The 18,499-nt window shown below is 42.6% G+C and overlaps 1 protein-coding gene across 3 annotated transcripts in view; it reads right to left on the bottom strand.

Annotated features, from left to right (window-relative positions):
- Positions 1–18,499, bottom strand: part of LOC124019374 (gamma-aminobutyric acid receptor subunit gamma-2-like) — a 72,104-nt gene that overhangs the window by 31,446 nt on the left and 22,159 nt on the right. For all 3 annotated transcript variants that reach the window (XM_046334690.1, XM_046334688.1, XM_046334689.1), the window contains exons 4-6: positions 17,644–17,864; positions 16,946–17,028; positions 15,082–15,219 (exon numbers count right to left, since the gene is read on the bottom strand). In XM_046334690.1, coding sequence (XP_046190646.1) covers positions 15,082–15,219; positions 16,946–17,028; positions 17,644–17,864 — 442 coding nt within the window. The remainder of the gene's footprint in view (positions 1–15,081; positions 15,220–16,945; positions 17,029–17,643; positions 17,865–18,499) is intronic.

Genomic DNA, 18,499 nt, shown 5'->3' on the forward strand with positions numbered 1-18,499 from the left:
CCGGTTTTCCCCATTAAGCAGCGAGTCGGAGTCAGAGGCCGAGCCTTCTCTTGTCTCTACTCCTCCCGTTACGGGGTCTGAGACGCCGAAGCTTCCCACCATTAGCTCTGACAAATTGAAAACTCTAGTCATTGGCGTCTCCATTACCCGCCGTATTTGACTTAAAACGAATCATCCAGCGATCATACACTGTTTACCAGGGGGCAGGGCTACCGACGTTAAGGCTAATCTGAAGATGGTGCTGGCTAAAGCTAAAACTGGCGAGTGTAGAGAGTATAGAGATATTGTTATCCACGTCGGCACCAACGATGTTAGGATGAAACAGTCAGAGATCACCAAGCGCAACATAGCTTCTGCGTGTAAATCAGCTAGAAAGATGTGTCGGCATCGAGTAATTGTCTCTGGCCCCCTCCCAGTTAGGGGGAGTGATGAGCTCTACAGCAGAGTCTCACAACTCAATCACTGGTTGAAAACTGTTTTCTGCCCCTCCCAAAATATATTTTTGTAGATAATTGGCCCTCTTTCTGGGACTCACCCACAAACAGGACCAAGCCTGACCTGCTGAGGAGTGACGGACTCCATCCTAGCTGGAGGGGTGCTCTCATCTTATCTACCAACATAGACAGGGCTCTAACTCCTCTAGCTCCACAATGAAATAGGGTGCAGGCCAGGCAGCAGGCTGTTAGCCAGCCTGCCAGCATAGTGGCGTCTGCCACTAGCACAGTCAGTGTAGTCAGCTCAGCTATCACCATTGAGACCGTGTCTGTGCCTCAACCCAGGTTGGGCAAAACTAATCTTGGCGGTGTTCGCCTTAGCAATCTCACTAGGATGAAGACCACCTCCATTCCTGTCATTATTGAAAGAGATCATGATACCTCACATCTGTAGCTCAGTTGGTAGAGCATGGCGCTTGTAACGCCAGGGTAGTGGGTTCGATAATATAATAATATATGCCATTTAGCAGACGCTTTTATCCAAAGCGACTTACAGTCATGTGTGCATACATTCTACGTATGGGTGGTCCCAGGGATCGAACCCACTACCCTGGCGTTACAAGCGCCATGCTCTACCAACTGAGCTACAGAAGGACCGATTATTATTATCTCAAAATAGGGCTACTTAATGTTAGATCCCTTACTTCAAAGGCAATTATAGTCAATTAACTAATCACTGATCATTTACATTTACATTTTCATTTAAGTCATTTAGCATACGCTCTTATAATCTTGATGTGATTGGCCTGACTGAAACATGGCTTAAGCCTGATGAATTTACTGTGTTAAATGAGGCCTCACCTCCTGGCTACACTAGTGACCATATCCCCCGTGTATCCCGCAAAGGCGGAGGTGTTTCTAACATTTACGATAGCAAATTTCAATTTACAAAAAAAAAAAAGACGTTTTCGTCTTTTGAGCTTCTAGTCATGAAATCTATGCAGCCTACTCAATCACTTTTTATAGCTACTGTTTACAGGCCTCCTGGGCCATATACAGCGTTCCTCATTGAGTTCCCTGAATTCCTATCGGACCTTGTAGTCATAGCAGATAATATTCTAATCTTTGGTGACTTTATTATTCACATGGAAAAGTCCACAGACCCACTCCAAAAGGCTTTCGGAGCCATCATCGACTCAGTGGGTTTTGTCCAACATGTCTCTGGACCCATTCACTGTCACAGTCATACTCTGGACCTAGTTTTGTCCCATGGAATAAATGTTGTGGATATTAATGTTTTTCCTCATAATCCTGGACTATCAGACCACCATTTTATTACGTTTGCAATTGCAACAAATAATCTGCTCAGAACCCAACCAAGGAACATCAAAAGTCATTCTATAACTTCACAGACAACACAAAGATTCCTTGATGTCCTTCCAGATTCACTCTGTCTACCCAAGGAAGCCAGAGGACAAAAATCACAAAAACTGAGGAACGCAATTTAACCTTGCGCAATACCCTAGATGCAGTTGCACCCCTAAAAACTAAAAACATTTCTCATAAGAAACTATCTCCCTGGTACACAGAAAATACCCGAGCTCTGAAGCAAGCTTCCAGAAAATTGGAACGGAAATGGCGCCACACCAAACTAGAAGTCTTCCGACTAGCTTGGAAAGACAGTACCGTGCTGTACCGGAGAGCCCTTACTGCTGCTCGATCATCCTATTTTTCTAACTTAATTGAGGAAAATAAGAACAATCCGAAATTCATTTTTGATACTGTCGCGAAGCTAACTAAAAAGCAGCATTCCAAAAGAGAGGATGGCTTTCACTTTAGCAGTGATAAATTAATGAACTTCTTTGAAGAAAAGATCATGATTATTAGAAAGCAAATTATGGACTCCTCTTTAAATCTGAGTATTCCTTCAAAGCTCAGTTGTCTCGAGTCTGCACAACTCTGCCAGGACCTAGGAACAAGAGACGCTCAAGTGTTTTAGTACTATATCTCTTGACACAATGCATACTGGACCCTATTCCAACTAAACTACAGAAAGAGCTGCTTCCTGTGCTTGGCCCTCCTATGTTGAACATAATAAATGGCTCTCTATCCACCGGATGTGTACCAAACTCACTAAAAGTGGCAGTAATAAAGCCTCTCTTGAAAAAGCCAAACCTTGACCCAGAAAATATAAAAAACTATCGGCCTATATCGAATCTTCCATTCCTCTCAAAATTTTTAGAAAAGGCTGTTGCGCAGCAACTCACTGCCTTCCTGAAGACAAACAATGTATACGAAATGCTTCAGTCTAATTTTAGACCCCATCATAGCACTGAGACTGCACTTGTGAAGGTGGTAAATGACCTTTTAATGGCATCAGACTGAGGCTCTGCATCTGTCCTCGTGCTCCTAGACCTTAGTGCTGCTTTTGATACCATCGATCACCACATTCTTTTGGAGAGATTGGAAACCCAAATTGGTCTACACGGACAAGTTCTGGCCTGGTTTAGATCTTATCTGTCGGAAAGATATCAGTTTGTCTCTGTGAATGGTTTGTCCTCTGACAAATCAACTGTAAATGTCGGTGTTCCTCAAGGTTCCGTTTTAGGACCACTATTGTTTTCACTATATATTTTACCTCTTGGGGATGCCATTCGAAAACATAATGTTTACTTCCACTGCTATGCGGATGACACACAGCTGTACATTTCAATGAAACATGGGGCGGCAGCGTAGCCTAGTGGTTAGAGCGTTGGACTAGTAACCGGAAGGTTGCGAGTTCAAACCCCCGAGCTGACAAGGTACAAATCTGTCGTTCTGCCCCTGAACAGGCAGTTAACCCACTGTTCCCAGGCCATCATTGAAAATAAGAATATGTTCTTAACTGACTTGCCTGGTTAAATAAAGGTAAAATTAAAATGGTGAAGCCCCAAAATTGCCTTCGCTAGAAGCATGTGTTTCAGATATAAGTAAGTGAATGGCTGCAAACTTTCTACTTTTAAACTCGGACAAAACAGAGATGCTTGTTCTAGCTCCCAAGAAACAAAGAGATCTTCTGTTGAATCTGACAATTAATCTTAATGGTTGTACAGTCGTCTCAAATAAAACTGTGAAGGACCTCTGCATTACTCTGGACCCTGATCTCTCTTTTGAAGAACATATCAAGACCATTTCAAGGACAGCTTTTTTCCATCTACGTAACATTGAAAAAATCAGAAACTTTCTGTCCAAAAATGATGCAGAAAAATTAATCCATGCTTTTGTCACTTCTAGGTTAGACTACTGCAATGCTCTACTTTCCGGCTACCCGGATAAAGCACTAAATAAACTTCAGTTAGTGCTAAATACGGCTGCTAGAATCCTGACTAGAACCAAAAAAATTGATCATATTATTCCAGTGCTAGCCTCCCTACACTGGCTTCCTGTCAAAGCAAGGGCTGATTTCAAGGTTTTTACTGCTAACCTACAAAGCATTACATGGCTTGCTCCTACCTATCTCTCTGATTTGGTCCTGCCGTACATACCTACACGTACGCTACGGTCACAAGACACAGGCCTCCTAATTGTCCCTAGAATTTCTAAGCAAACAGCTGGAGGCAGGGCTTTCTCCTATAGAGCTCCATTTTTATGGAACGGTCTGCCTACCCATGTCAGAGTCTCAACCTTTAAGTCTTTACTGAAGACTCATCTCTTCAGTGGGTCATATGATTGAGTGTAGTCTGGCCCAGGAGTGGGAAGGTGAACGGAAAGGCTCTGGAGCAACGAACCGCCCTTGCTGTCTCTGCCTGGCCGGTTCCCCTCTTTCCACTGGGATTCTCTGCCTCTAACCCTATTACAGGGGCTGAGTCACTGGCTTACTGGGGCTCTCTCATACCGTCCCTGGAAGGGGTGCGTCACCTGAGTGGGTTGATTCACTGATGTGGTCATCCTGTCTGGGATGGCGCCCCCCCTTGGGTTGTGCCGTGGCTGAGATCTTTGTGGGCTATACTCAGCCTTGTCTCTGGATGGTAAGTTGGTGGTTGAAGATATCCCTCTAGTGGTGTGGGGGCTTTGCTTTGGCAAAGTGGGTGGGGTTATATCCTTCCTGTTTGGCCCTGTCCGGGGGTGTCCTCGGATGGGGCCACAGTGTCTCCTGACCCCTCCTGTCTCAGCCTCCAGTATTTATGCTGCAGTAGTTTATGTGTCGGGGGCTAGGGTCAGTTTGTTATATCTCGAGTACTTCTCCTGTCCTATTCGGTGTCCTGTATAAATTTAAGTGTGCTCTCTCTAATTCTCTCTTTCTTTCTCTCTCTCGGAGGACCTGAGCCCTAGGACCAAGCCCCAGGACCAAGCCCCAGGACTACCTGACATGATGACTCCTTGCTGTCCCCAGCCCACCTGGCCGTGCTGCTGCTCCAGTTTCAACTGTTATGCCTTATTATTATTCGACCATGCTGGTCATTTATGAACATTTGAACATCTTGGCCATGTTTTGTTATAATCTCCACCTGGCACAGCCAGAAGAGAACTGGCCACCCCACATAGCCTGGTTCCTCTCTAGGTTTCTTCCTAGGTTTTGGCCTTTCTAGGGAGTTTTTCCTAGCCACCGTGCTTCTACACCTGCATTGCTTGCTGTTTGGGGTTTTAGGCTGGGTTTCTGTACAGCACTTTGAGATATCAGCTGATGTACAAAGGGCTATATAAATTGATTTGATTTGATTTGATTTAGCTTTCAGTGTATATTTCTTTAGCGGTAACACTGCATTATTGTAATTTCTGTTCTTTACTTAGCTAGCTATTTCTTTGAGAAAGTAGCTAGTTGTGTCTGCATCCAGGGGTGGAGGTGAAGACCTTGAGGGAGAATGCTAGAAACAAACTTTGAATCTAACCTCCTGTGAGTGACCTCAACGACAGAAGGCCTGTTCCAGCCCACTCACATAGAATTACAATAGTTCAATAATCAATGTAATGATTGATCATTATTCTTTGTTGTAGTGATCTGAGATATCATGGATCTAGTAGCTTTCCCTATGTGCATTTACTTTGTTTTTTAACCAATCAGGATGCTGAAGACTATATGATCCAAGAGGACCTTTATCAATATGCGTTGAAGGTCTTTGTGGTCAACAAATGGACGAGGGATCAAAATCCAGAGCATTTGGAAATCTGCATCCAAGGAGCCAAGGTCTTGAACACTCTTTCTGAAGCAGTATAGTTATTTTGTGACTGGGTTTGATGCTTTCATTCATTCAACAACATTTCGTTTTTTGATACATTATTCTGTTCTCTTTTAAACAAGCCACATCGAAAAATTAAAGATGCGAAGATAGTCGCATCAATTATAGGGATTGGATGAAGCTCAGTGTTAAATTAAAATCTTCCTTTCACCATATCTAAACCCATATTACACCAATCTCGATGAAAAATCCGAATCAACTTGATTGGAGGTACACAACACACTCCTCATGCGCCGCTCAGCCGTTACCAAGAACCACATACCGTATTTGTTAACAGGGTCATTAGCAATTGATTTCACAGGGTCATTAGCAATTAAGTATTTCTTGCTCTTACCCAGCTCAAATTCTAGACTTCAGATTAAAACGAGACTATAGCATCCATAAAGTGACCATTGGACAAATAAAATGGCAGATTTACTAAGTTTGTAGGTGCAACATTTTTATTAAATGTATAATTTATTGCTCTCACATGCTCATTTCTGTCCGTTAAGAACCAACTATATGCTACCTTTTTGTAGCATTTCTGAAAATGCTAATATCTCTTTTAGCCGAAACTCTAACAAAGGGTTGGGTGCTCGGCAACAACACAGCTGCTTGCACAACCATGCCACTGCCAGTCATAAGAAGTGTATGCGAACAAACCTAGGCTACTGATAATATCTGGCTATATGGTGGTATTCAAGCTTAGGCGAATCAATAAAGGCAAACAGATATTTTGATCAACTAGGTAGCTAATTTTCCGTAGCTAACCTTAACTTGATTGTACAAAGCCTAGCAGATAGCTTATGTACCTCGCTAACAGTAGTCAGTTGAAAGCTTGCTAGTTAACGCACAGGCAAATAAAGGCAACTAGCCAATGAAGGGTTTTTATTTTGATTAGCTAGCTAATGGAACGTTATACCAGTCAGGTGAGAGCTAACGTTGTGTAAACGGCACAAACAAATATGTACAAATAAACTTGTGAACGTAATTGGCTACTATGATAGCCAATTAACTTTAGCTAGCTAAGTAACCTTATGCATTATAGGATTGGAACATTGTTGTTTCAGAGAATTTGTCAGTAAGTCCAAACGGCCTCACAACCTCAGACCACGTGTAACCACGCCAGCCCAAGAACTCCACATCTGGCTTCTTCACCTGCAGAATCGTCTGAGACCAGCCACCTCGACTCGACAGCTGATGAAACTGAGGAGCATTTCTGTCCTTTTGTAGGGAAAGACTCATTCTGATTGGCTGGGCCTGGCTCCCCATGGCTGCTCCCCTCACCAGTCATTATGGCCTAATGAATTTATTTCAGTAAAATCGTTGAAATTGTTGCATGTTCCGTTTGATATTTCTTTCATTATTCACTTCTGAATCAGCCAAATGATGGCTTAGAGATGTGTAATCTCAGGTTTGTGTGGCATGAGCCTTGCTACATGAAGTGATATTAAAGTGTGTGCTGGCTGGGCTAGTCTAGCCCCCTGATGGTCCCCAGTGCAGCTCTCCCAGCTAAGATAATGATATGCAAGGATGTGGCAGCATGGCAGCATGGCAGCCTTGCCTTGCAGACTGCACCAGAAGACACTGGGGAGCGGGCCAACCAGCAGCTCCCTAACAGCCTGGCCTGTTTATACACTATACCCATCTCGCCTCGCAGCCTCCATCTCGCGCCAGCAACAAACAACTGTCACGCAGCCTCAAAATGTCCCACACTCACAAATGATTTCATTTCTGCTCAATGTATTCCTGTGTCCTAGTTTACTTCTCTGACTCGCGCCGAGGCAGGATGCTGCGGTTACACTTCAGAAAATGAGGGAGAGAATCAGTGGAAAGTCAAAACTGTTCGGAATTTCAAATTTCAATTTGTCTGTTTCTCTCTAGCCCCCCCGCTCCCTGTTCCACTCTCTCTCTATTTCACTATTCCCTTTACTCTCTGTTTCACGATATCCCCCTCTCTGGCGCTACAGGAGCTCCTAATATGCAGGTGTAAGTCAATAGTGAGGAAAACAAAGTGGTTATTTTCCCAATTCAATCTTCTTTGGCTTATCAGGAGCATCAATGTCCAGGTGTTAATTATAGGCTTATTAGACTGTGACAAGCTGGATGTATAGGGAGGTATTTTCTCCACTCCCACTCATCTACTCTTCTCATCACTGGCATCACCCAGGAGGAAGGAGGAAGACAGAGGTTCAGAGACCTGCTCCTTTTGAAGCACAGCTGTTCCGCCTTGGTAAATTGATTATGCAGTACATTCGGAAAGTATTCAGAACTCTTCCCTTTTTCACTTTATTTGGAATGGCAAGCCAGACAAAATAAAACATGCTTATTTATATCATGAATATGAGTTTGGTATTGGTATTTTATTAGGATCCCCATTAGCTTTTGCAAAAGCAGCAGCAACTCTTCCTGGGGTCCACATAAAACATGAAACATGACATAATACAGAACATTAATAGACAAGAACAGAACTACATCAATTAAATAAAAAAACATACAGTGCCTTCGGAGAGTATTCAGACCCCTTGACTTTTTCTACATTTTGTTATGTTACAGCCTTATTATAAAATGGGTTAAATAAAACATTTACTCAGCAATCTACATGTCACGCCCTGATCTTAGTATTCTTTGTTTTCTTTATTATTTTGGTTAGGTCAGGGTGTGACGAGGGTGATATGTGTTTTTGTCCTGTTATCGTTGTCTCTGTTTGGGGACCATTTTTAGGTAGCCATATTCCCTGGGTATTTTGTGGGTTATTGTCTATGTATAGTTGCCTGTGTCTGTACTCTTAGAATGTATGCACACATGACTGTAAGTCGCTTAGGATAAAAGCGTCTGCTAAATGGCATATATTATTATTATTATTACTCGGTTTATTATAGCTTCACGTTTGTTTTGTTGTTTTTGTAAGTTAAGTTTGTTAAGTGTTCTTCCTTTTCATTAAAGAAAAATGTATTCTCATGATGCTGAGCTTTGGTCTCCTCTTTACGACGAACGTGACACTACACACCATACCCCATGATGACGAAGCGAAAAAAAGGCATTTCAATTTTTTTGTAAATTTATTGCAAATTTTAAAAATAAATATCTTATTTACATAAGTATTCAGACCTTTTGTTATGAGACTCGAAATTGAGCTCAGGTGCATCCTGTTTCCATTGATCATCCTAGAGAGTCCACCTGTGGTAAATTAAATTGATTGGACATGATTTGGAAAGTCACACACCTGTCTATATAAGGTCCCAATGTTGACAGTGCATGTCAGAGAAAAACCAAGTCATGAGGTCGAAGGAATTGTCGGTAGAGCACCGAGACAAGATTGTGTTGAGGAACAAACCTGGGAATAGGTACCAAAACATTTCTGCAGCATTGAAGGTCCCCAAAAACACAGTGGCCTACATCATTCTTAAATTGAAGAAGTTTGGAACCACCAAGACTCTTCCTAGAGCTGGCCGAACGGCCAAACTGAGCTATCAGGGGAGAAGGGCCTTGGTCAGGGAGGTGACAAAGAACCTGATGGCTCTAGAATTCCTCTGGGGATATGGGAGAATCTTCCAGAAGGACAACCATGTCTACAGCACCAATCAGGCCTTTATGGTAGACTGGCCTGACGGAAGCCATTCCTCAGTAAAAGGCATGACAGCCCACTTAAAGTTTGCCAAAAGGCACCTAAAGGACTCTCAGACCATAAGAAACACGATTCTCTGGTCTGATGAAACCAAGATTGAAATAGTTGGCCTGAATGCCAAGCATCACGTCTGGAGGAAACCTGGCACCACCCTTACGGTGAAGCATGGCGGTTGCAGCATCATGCTGTGGTGATGTTTTTCAGCGGCAGGGACTGGGAGACTAGTCAGGATCAAGGGAAAGAATAACAGTGGTGAAGGTAGGAACCAACATCTCCATTTCACTGACCCTCAACACTGGGGACCCACAAGGGTGTGTGCTCAGCCCTCTCCTGTACTCCCTGTTCACCCATGACTGTGTGGCCATGCACGCCTCCAACTCAATCACCAAGTATGCAGATGACACGACAGTAGTGGGCCTGAACACCAACAACGATGAGACACCCTACAGGAAGCAGGTGAGGGCACATGGAGTGTGGTGTCAGGAAAAAAAACTTTCACTCAACATCAACAAAACAAAGGAGATGATCATAGACTTCAGGAAACAGCAGAGGGAGCACCCCCCTATCCACATCGAAGGGACAGCAGTGGAGAAGGTGGAAAGTCAGTTCAGGTGCAGGCCGGGTACAGGCGAGGTCAGTACAGGTTCATCAAAGCTGGGACCGAGAGATAAAAGCTGTTTTTCAATCTCAAGGCCATCAGACTGCTAAACAGCAATCACTAACTCAAAGAGGCTGCTGCCTACATTAAGACCCAATCACCCAATCACTGAGCACTTTAATAAATGTATGACTAGTTACTATAAACAATGCCACTTTAATAATGTTTACATATCTTACATTACTCATATCACCATGTTTATACATACATGTTTATACAGTATGTAATTTTTTACCAGATTAAAGGCAAATAAATATGCTAAATAGATAAATGTGCTAAGCACATTACTGCCATCGCTGAGTAAATGTTTTTATCTGGAAAGGAGAACCTGAAATAGTGTAGATGTACTGTAAGTATAGTTTATGCACTTGTGTTCCACGTAGAAATATCTGTTGGCAAGAATATGTTATTTTATTTCTACTTCATTCATTCCACTGCCCTGTGAAAGGGCAACTTTGAGCTTTCACTTCTTCTTAGTCATCTTCTTTAACAGCCTGGCACCTTCTCTCCTTAATCTCCTTTTGATTACTCCTATCGAACCTGAGACCATTACCACAGTGCCCCTGGGATGATTCCCAAACCTCTCCCCACCACAGTCACTATATTTCCACAAGGTTTGTCTCTTCACCCTAAGTGGGGATTGCCTCAGAAAACATCCCGTGTTGGTATTTGGGTTTTGTTTGTTTCTTTCCCGGGCCCCCATCGCGGAACTGAAGGGCTAAAGAGGGGAGAGAACAATGACGCATTAACCAGGCGGGCGGGCGGCGTTATGCCCTGTGTGCTGTGCCTGTCCCTCGTCCCTCACCCTTCGACCCGACCACTTCCTTTCATCCACAATGCCTCCGGATTTCATCTGCAAACTGTGGGGCTCCATAATCGGAGGAGGATGATGATGTGTCCCGAGGCTTTTTTGACTCCAGCTAAATCACACAGACTGACGCACCCTGACAACAGAGCTGCACGCCACAGCATCTAAAAGGTCACTCTAAGAATAGCACTCGCCCCCCAAAAAAACACACACACAAATACATAACAAATTAACCATCAGCTACTCTGTTTAAAACCGTACTATGATTCATCTTAAAGAGATAGATGGGAGATAGTGGAATATGGGAAATTGAAACATGCCGAATGCGGCTGATTCTTTTTACGGTTGAGAGTATAGCTCCAACCCGGGCTCTGTTTAAACAACGGTTTTTCAATTAATCTATTCAGCTATTTGCTGCACATCCTAATCCTGTTATTTGCATATCTTAGTCCTGTGACCTCCGACCTGTATACGCTAATCATTTTATAGATAACTCATAGCACAGTGGTATAACACATGTCCCAACCCCATTCACTTTTTTCCTACCGCAAACATGGGCAATAGACATCCATCCAGACCCTTTACCTGTACGAGCCTTGTGTATCACTAAACCCCATTACTCATATAAACCAGGTAAATCCATGGGCACACTCATATAGAAGAGGTTTACCCTAGTATTCTTACAGACCAGGTGTACACTTGCATGTCCAACCCGATATTGATACAACAAATATACAAAAAAACAGGTCAACTGTGACATGTCATCCTCAATTGTCATAAAAATAGGAGTACTCTTGCATTTCAGCCCCAATATTCATACAAATCAGGTCTACACCTGTATTTCAGCTCCAAGTGACTTACCTACAAAGTCTGCGCCTGTGCTTGAACTCAATCTACAATCTACATATCTCAGCCCCCAAAACCCATACGAACCAGGTTTACACCTGTGGCTAATTCAGCAAGATCTAACATTGTGCAAAAGACACTAAAGAAACCTATTGACATGAAATATGTGTTTAGTTATTACCCAAGATCAGTTTATGGGTCTATTATGGGCCAATTCCCCCCTCAAATAACAAAATATGGCATTTTACAGTCTAAATCACGGATATAAACAAATGTAAAGGCAAGTGGATAATAGTATAATCATCAACAACATCATCTTGATCAAGTATAACCCAACATTAAAAAAAAGAAAAATCTGCTATGATTAAATATACTGTATATAATAAATTAGAGCCACTGTATTTTCCCATTGGCAACAATTATATTTTCATGTCCCACAAGCATCATGGATTCAATCTATTGAACATGAAGGCCCGTATGTAAACTAGACCCTTTAAACATTGTATTTACGAAGAAAATATGTTTTAAATGTCAACAAATTTATTTGTTTTTTAAGCTGTTGAATAGTGACGTGCGGTGCCAAATTAGTCTGTAAAAGTGCAGCTTTTTGATTGTGACAACCTTAATAATGCATAGTATAGGACTTGTTTGTTGATAAGTACAACTTTATCTTCTCTAAGAGCCTGTAAAGTACAACAAAACATGTTCTCTCACTATGGTGACCAATGGGACTAAATGGGTCAACGCAAATGCTCAGAAATGAATGCTTGTGTTTGGCAAGGGACAAATCAAATGGAAGAAAACAACGTCTGACACAACTTGCTCCCAAACAACTTTCTCTTCCTGCTCACCCCCCCGCCCCCACCTCTCCATCATTGATTTCTGAAACAGCCTGTTTAGCAGCACCGGACCCCCGGCTTAACCCGGTGACTACTAAGGTTACCCAAGTATGGAGGCAGACACTGCAATGACTTACAGACAAATCCTCTAGTGTGTTGTCTAGTTCTCACTCTCGGACTGCTTGCCCATGTAAAGCTAGTTCCTTAGTTGTCAGCAGCAATGGACAACAGCAGGGGGCTAGATCAGGACACTGTCTGAGGAGGACGTAGGGATCCGCAGGTAGACTGGTGGCCCTCGGGGGGCCTTGATGTGATGTGACATAGTGAAGGTCTAAGTTTGTTGACATTGCCAGAGGATGAACACCAAATCAAAGCAGACACGGCCTCCTTATAAAGCAAACCTTAGTAGGAAACAAACATCTTGTTTCTCTGTGTCCTTGTGCTCCCCCTAACTGACCTATTTTACAACCGGTATAGAACTCAAAAATCACGCTAATCAAGTGACTCTAATGCCTTTATGTGCTTATGGCCAAACTTAAAATAAAACTCCAGCTATGTGCACTGAATGTACAATATACCTAATGCCCTACCAGTGGTCAACATTTCCCATATCAGCACAAATGGAACGGTAGTTAAAATACAGAGTGCAAGGGCATGATCCCTCCTCTGCTACCTCTGAATAAATTTTCACCAGATGGTGTGTTCCAGAATCTTAAACAAAGGCAAACTCCACAATGGACAACACCATTACAACAGGGGCATTCACTTTCCCTTGTTATGTAACAGAACACCTATTTTGTTTACCTAACCAATATGTCAAAAGAATAGACAAATACTTTCCACTTAGTACTCCCCCGCACAGCATCTATTGCTTGAAAGTAAAATCAGTCTGATTATAGTAAACTATTTCCAATCAATGTAATTACCTCTCGGTTGCGTCGACAGTGAGTGACTTTCCAAGACATTGTGTCGTACCTCTGTTTTGTTCACTGACTTCAGAGAAAGTGTTATCCCAGGGATCTGAGGCTAGCATGTGAATATAAAAGGCAACAGCTGTCGGAGCAGCTGCGCATGGTAGATATAGAGCGCTGCTTTGTCATTTATTATTTGTTTTTAATCTACGGAAATGAGGTGTGCCAGGTTGTCACACTGCGTGCAGACACTGACAGGTCTGAATGACTGTGGCTGCCCATTCCGTTTATCTCCTCCATACACCGCTTTACACTTTCAACAGTTCAGGTTACATTTCACTATCTATACATGCAATAGTTGACATGATATACAGGCTACTTAAAAGAGCACCTCAAACATAACTCCCTGATAACGGCTACATGCCGAAAAGGAGTTGGATCTGTTGCCATCAAAGACATTGAGTTCATCTTTCACAATACTAGTTAGGACCACGACACAGAGTTTTTGAGAAATGAATAGGCCATCTGACATCTGTACACTCTTAGAAAAAAGGGTTTCCAAAAGGGTTCTTCGGCTGTCCCCATAGGAGAACCCTTTTTGAGCCAAAAAAAAGGTTATTCAAAAGGTTATCCTATGGGGACAGCCGAAGAACCCTTTTAGGTTTCTAAGAGTGTGGCCTAACAATCATATGTGTAGTTAAAGTCGTACTTCATGTCCCCTTTGCAGTAAATGGAAAACTAACCGGAAGTGGGTTAGAACATAGCAAAATGTGTACCTTTCAGTACAACAACAATTGCCTAAATATACAGAGATGTAATCTGGAGAAAATGTAAGACCTAATTGCTCTACTAAAGCATGTCTGATACAATCACGTCTGTTTCTTTAGGCCAGGGAGATAGTCCTAAACAGATGAAATATAGATCCATTCTGCGTGATCAATATCCATTTAAGCGAAACATCTAAATAAATGGAGTATCTTTTTAAGATCTTTCTTCATTTCCATTCCCTCCCCCCAGAAGCCAAAAAGACTCTTGCCATGTTTCATGATAATTGTAACAGATTTAGTTTCCTCTGGTTATCACTTCTTCTTCTGTAGCTGCCATTTAGGGGAAATAACTGCTAAAATGGCATTATATCTTCATGACTGTCACTATTTAGGTTTGGCCTTTTAGAGGAAACTCGTCATCCATTTTGTGTGGGCCAAAGGTAAAGCTCCCTGTCAGGCTGTACACCAAAGAATATCACAGTGACTACCCAACTAATCCACGCATTTCTATACAAGCCTCTTAACACACCGCCACTTATATCAAGCATTCAACAACTAAAAACAGCATCTGGTAAACTTTAGCTGCCGAGGAGCCATTTTCCTCAGGTTAATTCATTTCCTGCTTTGTTTCTCACGGAATGCGCCAACAGACAATGTGTGCATGCAAAATGTCCTGTGTGGCTCAGTAGGTAGAGCGTGGCACTTGCAGAGCCAACGTCGTGGGTTTGATTCCCATGGGGGACCAACACAAACAGAATACGAATATGTATGCAATCACTGCTGTGAGTCGCTCTGGATCAGATCGTCTCCTCAAATAATGCGTATGTTTTCCTCTGTTAAAATACTCGGTGCCTAGTAATTCACCAGGGTGCACATATCATGCACGCTGCATGCGCCAGAAAGGGGTGCTCCTTGAGTAAACCACAGCACATTCAGAACAGGGAAGCTCAGAGAGACAGAGTGAAAGAGAAAGAGAAAAAGAACGAGACCATTACCTGACACGGTCCTGACGATCTCGGAGGTGTTCCTCAGGCCAACAAAGGAGAACTGGTAGAGCCTCCAGGAGCGGATGTCTCCCACCTCCACGGAGCTCCTCTTCCACTTGTACACTATCTCCTCTCTGGGGTAGCCATCTGAACGGGGGGGTTGACCATTAGCTCTGGACATTACTACCTGGTGGTCTATGACTGCATTCATCCCATATTAAAATGTGTTGCACAGGTGATGTGTTACACTATGTACTTCTGTAGCACTCCAATGGTTATTAGGTTTAAGGCCACTGTAATGTACAGTGGACAATGAATATTCAGTAACATCATATGGTGCAATCCTAAATAGTGACTGGACACTAATAGCGACTGACCTTGAGTCAAGTCTTTGTTGATTTCTGTCCAGAGAAGAAAACAACAATGCTTACATCATGCTACATGGGGTGATTTAATGCATCTCAACTTTCCCAAGTGCAAGCTGTAGTGGGTTTGTACATTTTTAAACACATAGGTTTGAAGGTTGTAGTCTTTATCTGCTGTCCACATTAAGGCCATTCTATCCTTCCAAAGATGCTTCCATGGCTATGCTTTCAGGATACATTACAAAATGGTTGTGGCACTCTTTCTCAGTGCGTGCTGAAAGAAAATATGCTGCATCGTGTGCTGCAACTGAGGGAAGCTAATGCACTTCAAACTGATTTCAGCCACTGGAATCATCTGTGGCTTTCATCAATTTTAAATGTGTTTTTCTCTTCTGTTTTTAGGGCTTCAACTCTCATTTCTCTTTCTTGTTGCCCTGGAGCTATTTAGGAACCTCTCTCTCTCTCTCTCTCTCCGAAGACCGTCCCATGGTGCATCTGTAGCTCACTTACAGGCTCATTACCACGAACCCCATCCCCACCAGCTCCTCATGAGGAACACTGATTTCTCTGGCTGTGGTCTGTCTCACCAACCCTGCCTGCCTGGCTACTGAATAGAGGTGTAAAGTACGTAAGTAAAAATACTTTAAAGTACTACTTAAGCTGTTTTTTTGAGTATCTGTACTTTACCATTCATATTTTTGACAACTTTTACTTTTACTTCACTACATTCCTAAAGAAAAGTATGTACTTTTTACTCCATACATTTTCCCTGACACCCAAAAGTACTTGTTACATGTTGAATGCTTAGCAGCACAGGGAAATGTTCCAATTCACAGACTTATCAAGAGAACATCCCTGGTCATCCCCACTGCCTCTGATCTGGCGGACTCACTAAAGACAAATGTTTCATTTGCAAATGATGTCCGAGTGTGCCCTTGGAGTGTGCCCTTGGCTATACATAAATGTAAAAAACAAGAAAATTGTGTCGTCTGGTTGACTTGATATAAGGAATAAGAAATGATTTATACTTTTACTTTTGATACTTAAGTATATTTAAAACCAAATACTTTTACACTTTTACTCAAGCAGTTTTTTACTGGGTGACTTTCACTTTTACTTGAGTCATTTTCTATTAAGGTATCTTTACTTTTACTCAAGTACAACAATTGAATAATTTTTCCACCACTGCTACTGTACTGGATCTAAACTTCTACGGTTTGGAGGTCAATGTAAAAACGTATCGCTTCTCCCTTCTCAAAATGTACTGCTGTCTCTTTCCTTTTCCCCTATCTCACAATAGTAAAAAGGTGGGAAAAAACATGGGAGCATCATGTCCACTGTGCTGATGTCTTCATCAGCATGGCAGGGTGCTTGTTCTTGGCTGCCACTGCTGTTGCAGTTGGAAGCGGGCATGTGGACGCCATGCAGAGAGATATATAGAGTGTGTGTGAGTAAGAGAGAGAGTGAGCGAGACGGTGGGGTAGTGGAGAGCATATGGCCAGACTCACAGCTTGAAAACTCCAGGGGACAGGAGTGCTCATCCATTGGAAAGTTGTTCAGTTTAAGCTGGCACTCGGCATCAATAGTCAACCTGCAAACAGAAAGACACACCACTTACTGTGCTGGTTGGGGTTGTCAACAAAGCGTCTAAACATACCTCTGTTTTGTAACAAATCCTGTCTGATTTCTATCATTCAGTGGATTTGAAAGTCAGACTCATTAAACCTTCTAAATGACAAAATGGGCAATAATGACATTACTCATCCCACCACTTTTGTCATGTATCATTCTATTCAGCATTAGGACGATACAATTAGCCATTGGTGAGGTTGAAGTTCCCTAACGAATTAATGAACTGTGGTTGCATTCTGGGAGAACATCAATCACAGCTGGGTTGAGGAGTACAGTCCAGCATAATTCCTCCACTAATTAGACAGTATGAGAGAGAGAGTTATCTAGCTAGATAGTAGATACCGTTCATCCTAGACCACTGCATTCTCTAGACTAGACCACATCAGTACTGCCAGGCTGAAGCTACTCTCCTTCCTTAACCGGGGGCACCAAATTAGGATAATTAACGTGGTCCAAAGCTCAACCAGTGCCGATAGAGAACTACCGCCTGTCAGATACAGTCAACTGGAAACAGTCTCTGTTCCCTCATTTGTGTCAGGGTCATCCATCACTGATTCTTCATTGGAAATCTCACCGCAGTGTGTAGAGTATCCGTCCATCGTTCCAGATCCGAAGCATGCGATTGGGCGTGGTGATCCAGTGGGCGTCGGCCTTCTTGGAGTTGCGAAAGAAGGTGTCGGGGATCCAGATCTTGCCCACCATGTTGCTGTTGAGACGCAGGACCTTCATGGTACTGTTGAACTTCAATCTCCGGTCATACCACGTCTGGGCAAAAAAGATGTCGATGGTGTACTCCTGCGGAAAACAAAAACAAAAACAAAACAAACAACACAGGCTCGATTCAATCAAACCGGCATTGCGGTATTACTCAGTAGTTATTTCTCCTAATGCCAAATGAGATCAGAGAATGTTTTTGCTACTGTAACAACCTGCTGCTACTACAATGTAGACAATCCTCACAGGTAGATGTATCCCATTTCAGAATAAGAACTACATGCACAGGCAATAAGATAATAACGGCAGCTAGAATAAGAACTACGTGTTCATAAACTATTGGGCTTTGTGCCAAAAGACACAAAGCCAATCACTATGGCAGTTTTGAATGAATTCCATCCACAGTCATCCTTTATCTACATGTTAAAGTCTGTGTTGAAATAAAAACATTACCATTGAGCACCCTGGGATCCTTAACTAGAGTGCCCAGAGTCCCTGAACAGGAACGAGAGTCATCCAGAACTGTTACTACAAATCACTCTCCAGGTTCCACCAAAACCGTTTATTTTGAGGGCAGTTTTACAACGACATTGAAGCGTAATGCTGCCTGCCATATGTTGGAAGAGCACTTTCTCTAAGAAAAATGGCTTCCTTTCAGGCCATGAGTCCTTTGTCCTGATGAAATAGTGGTGCTGAACTGGACCATCTCAACCTGA

This window comes from Oncorhynchus gorbuscha, unplaced genomic scaffold (genome assembly GCF_021184085.1).
Source record: "Oncorhynchus gorbuscha isolate QuinsamMale2020 ecotype Even-year unplaced genomic scaffold, OgorEven_v1.0 Un_scaffold_825, whole genome shotgun sequence".
Lineage (NCBI taxonomy): Eukaryota > Metazoa > Chordata > Actinopteri > Salmoniformes > Salmonidae > Oncorhynchus > Oncorhynchus gorbuscha.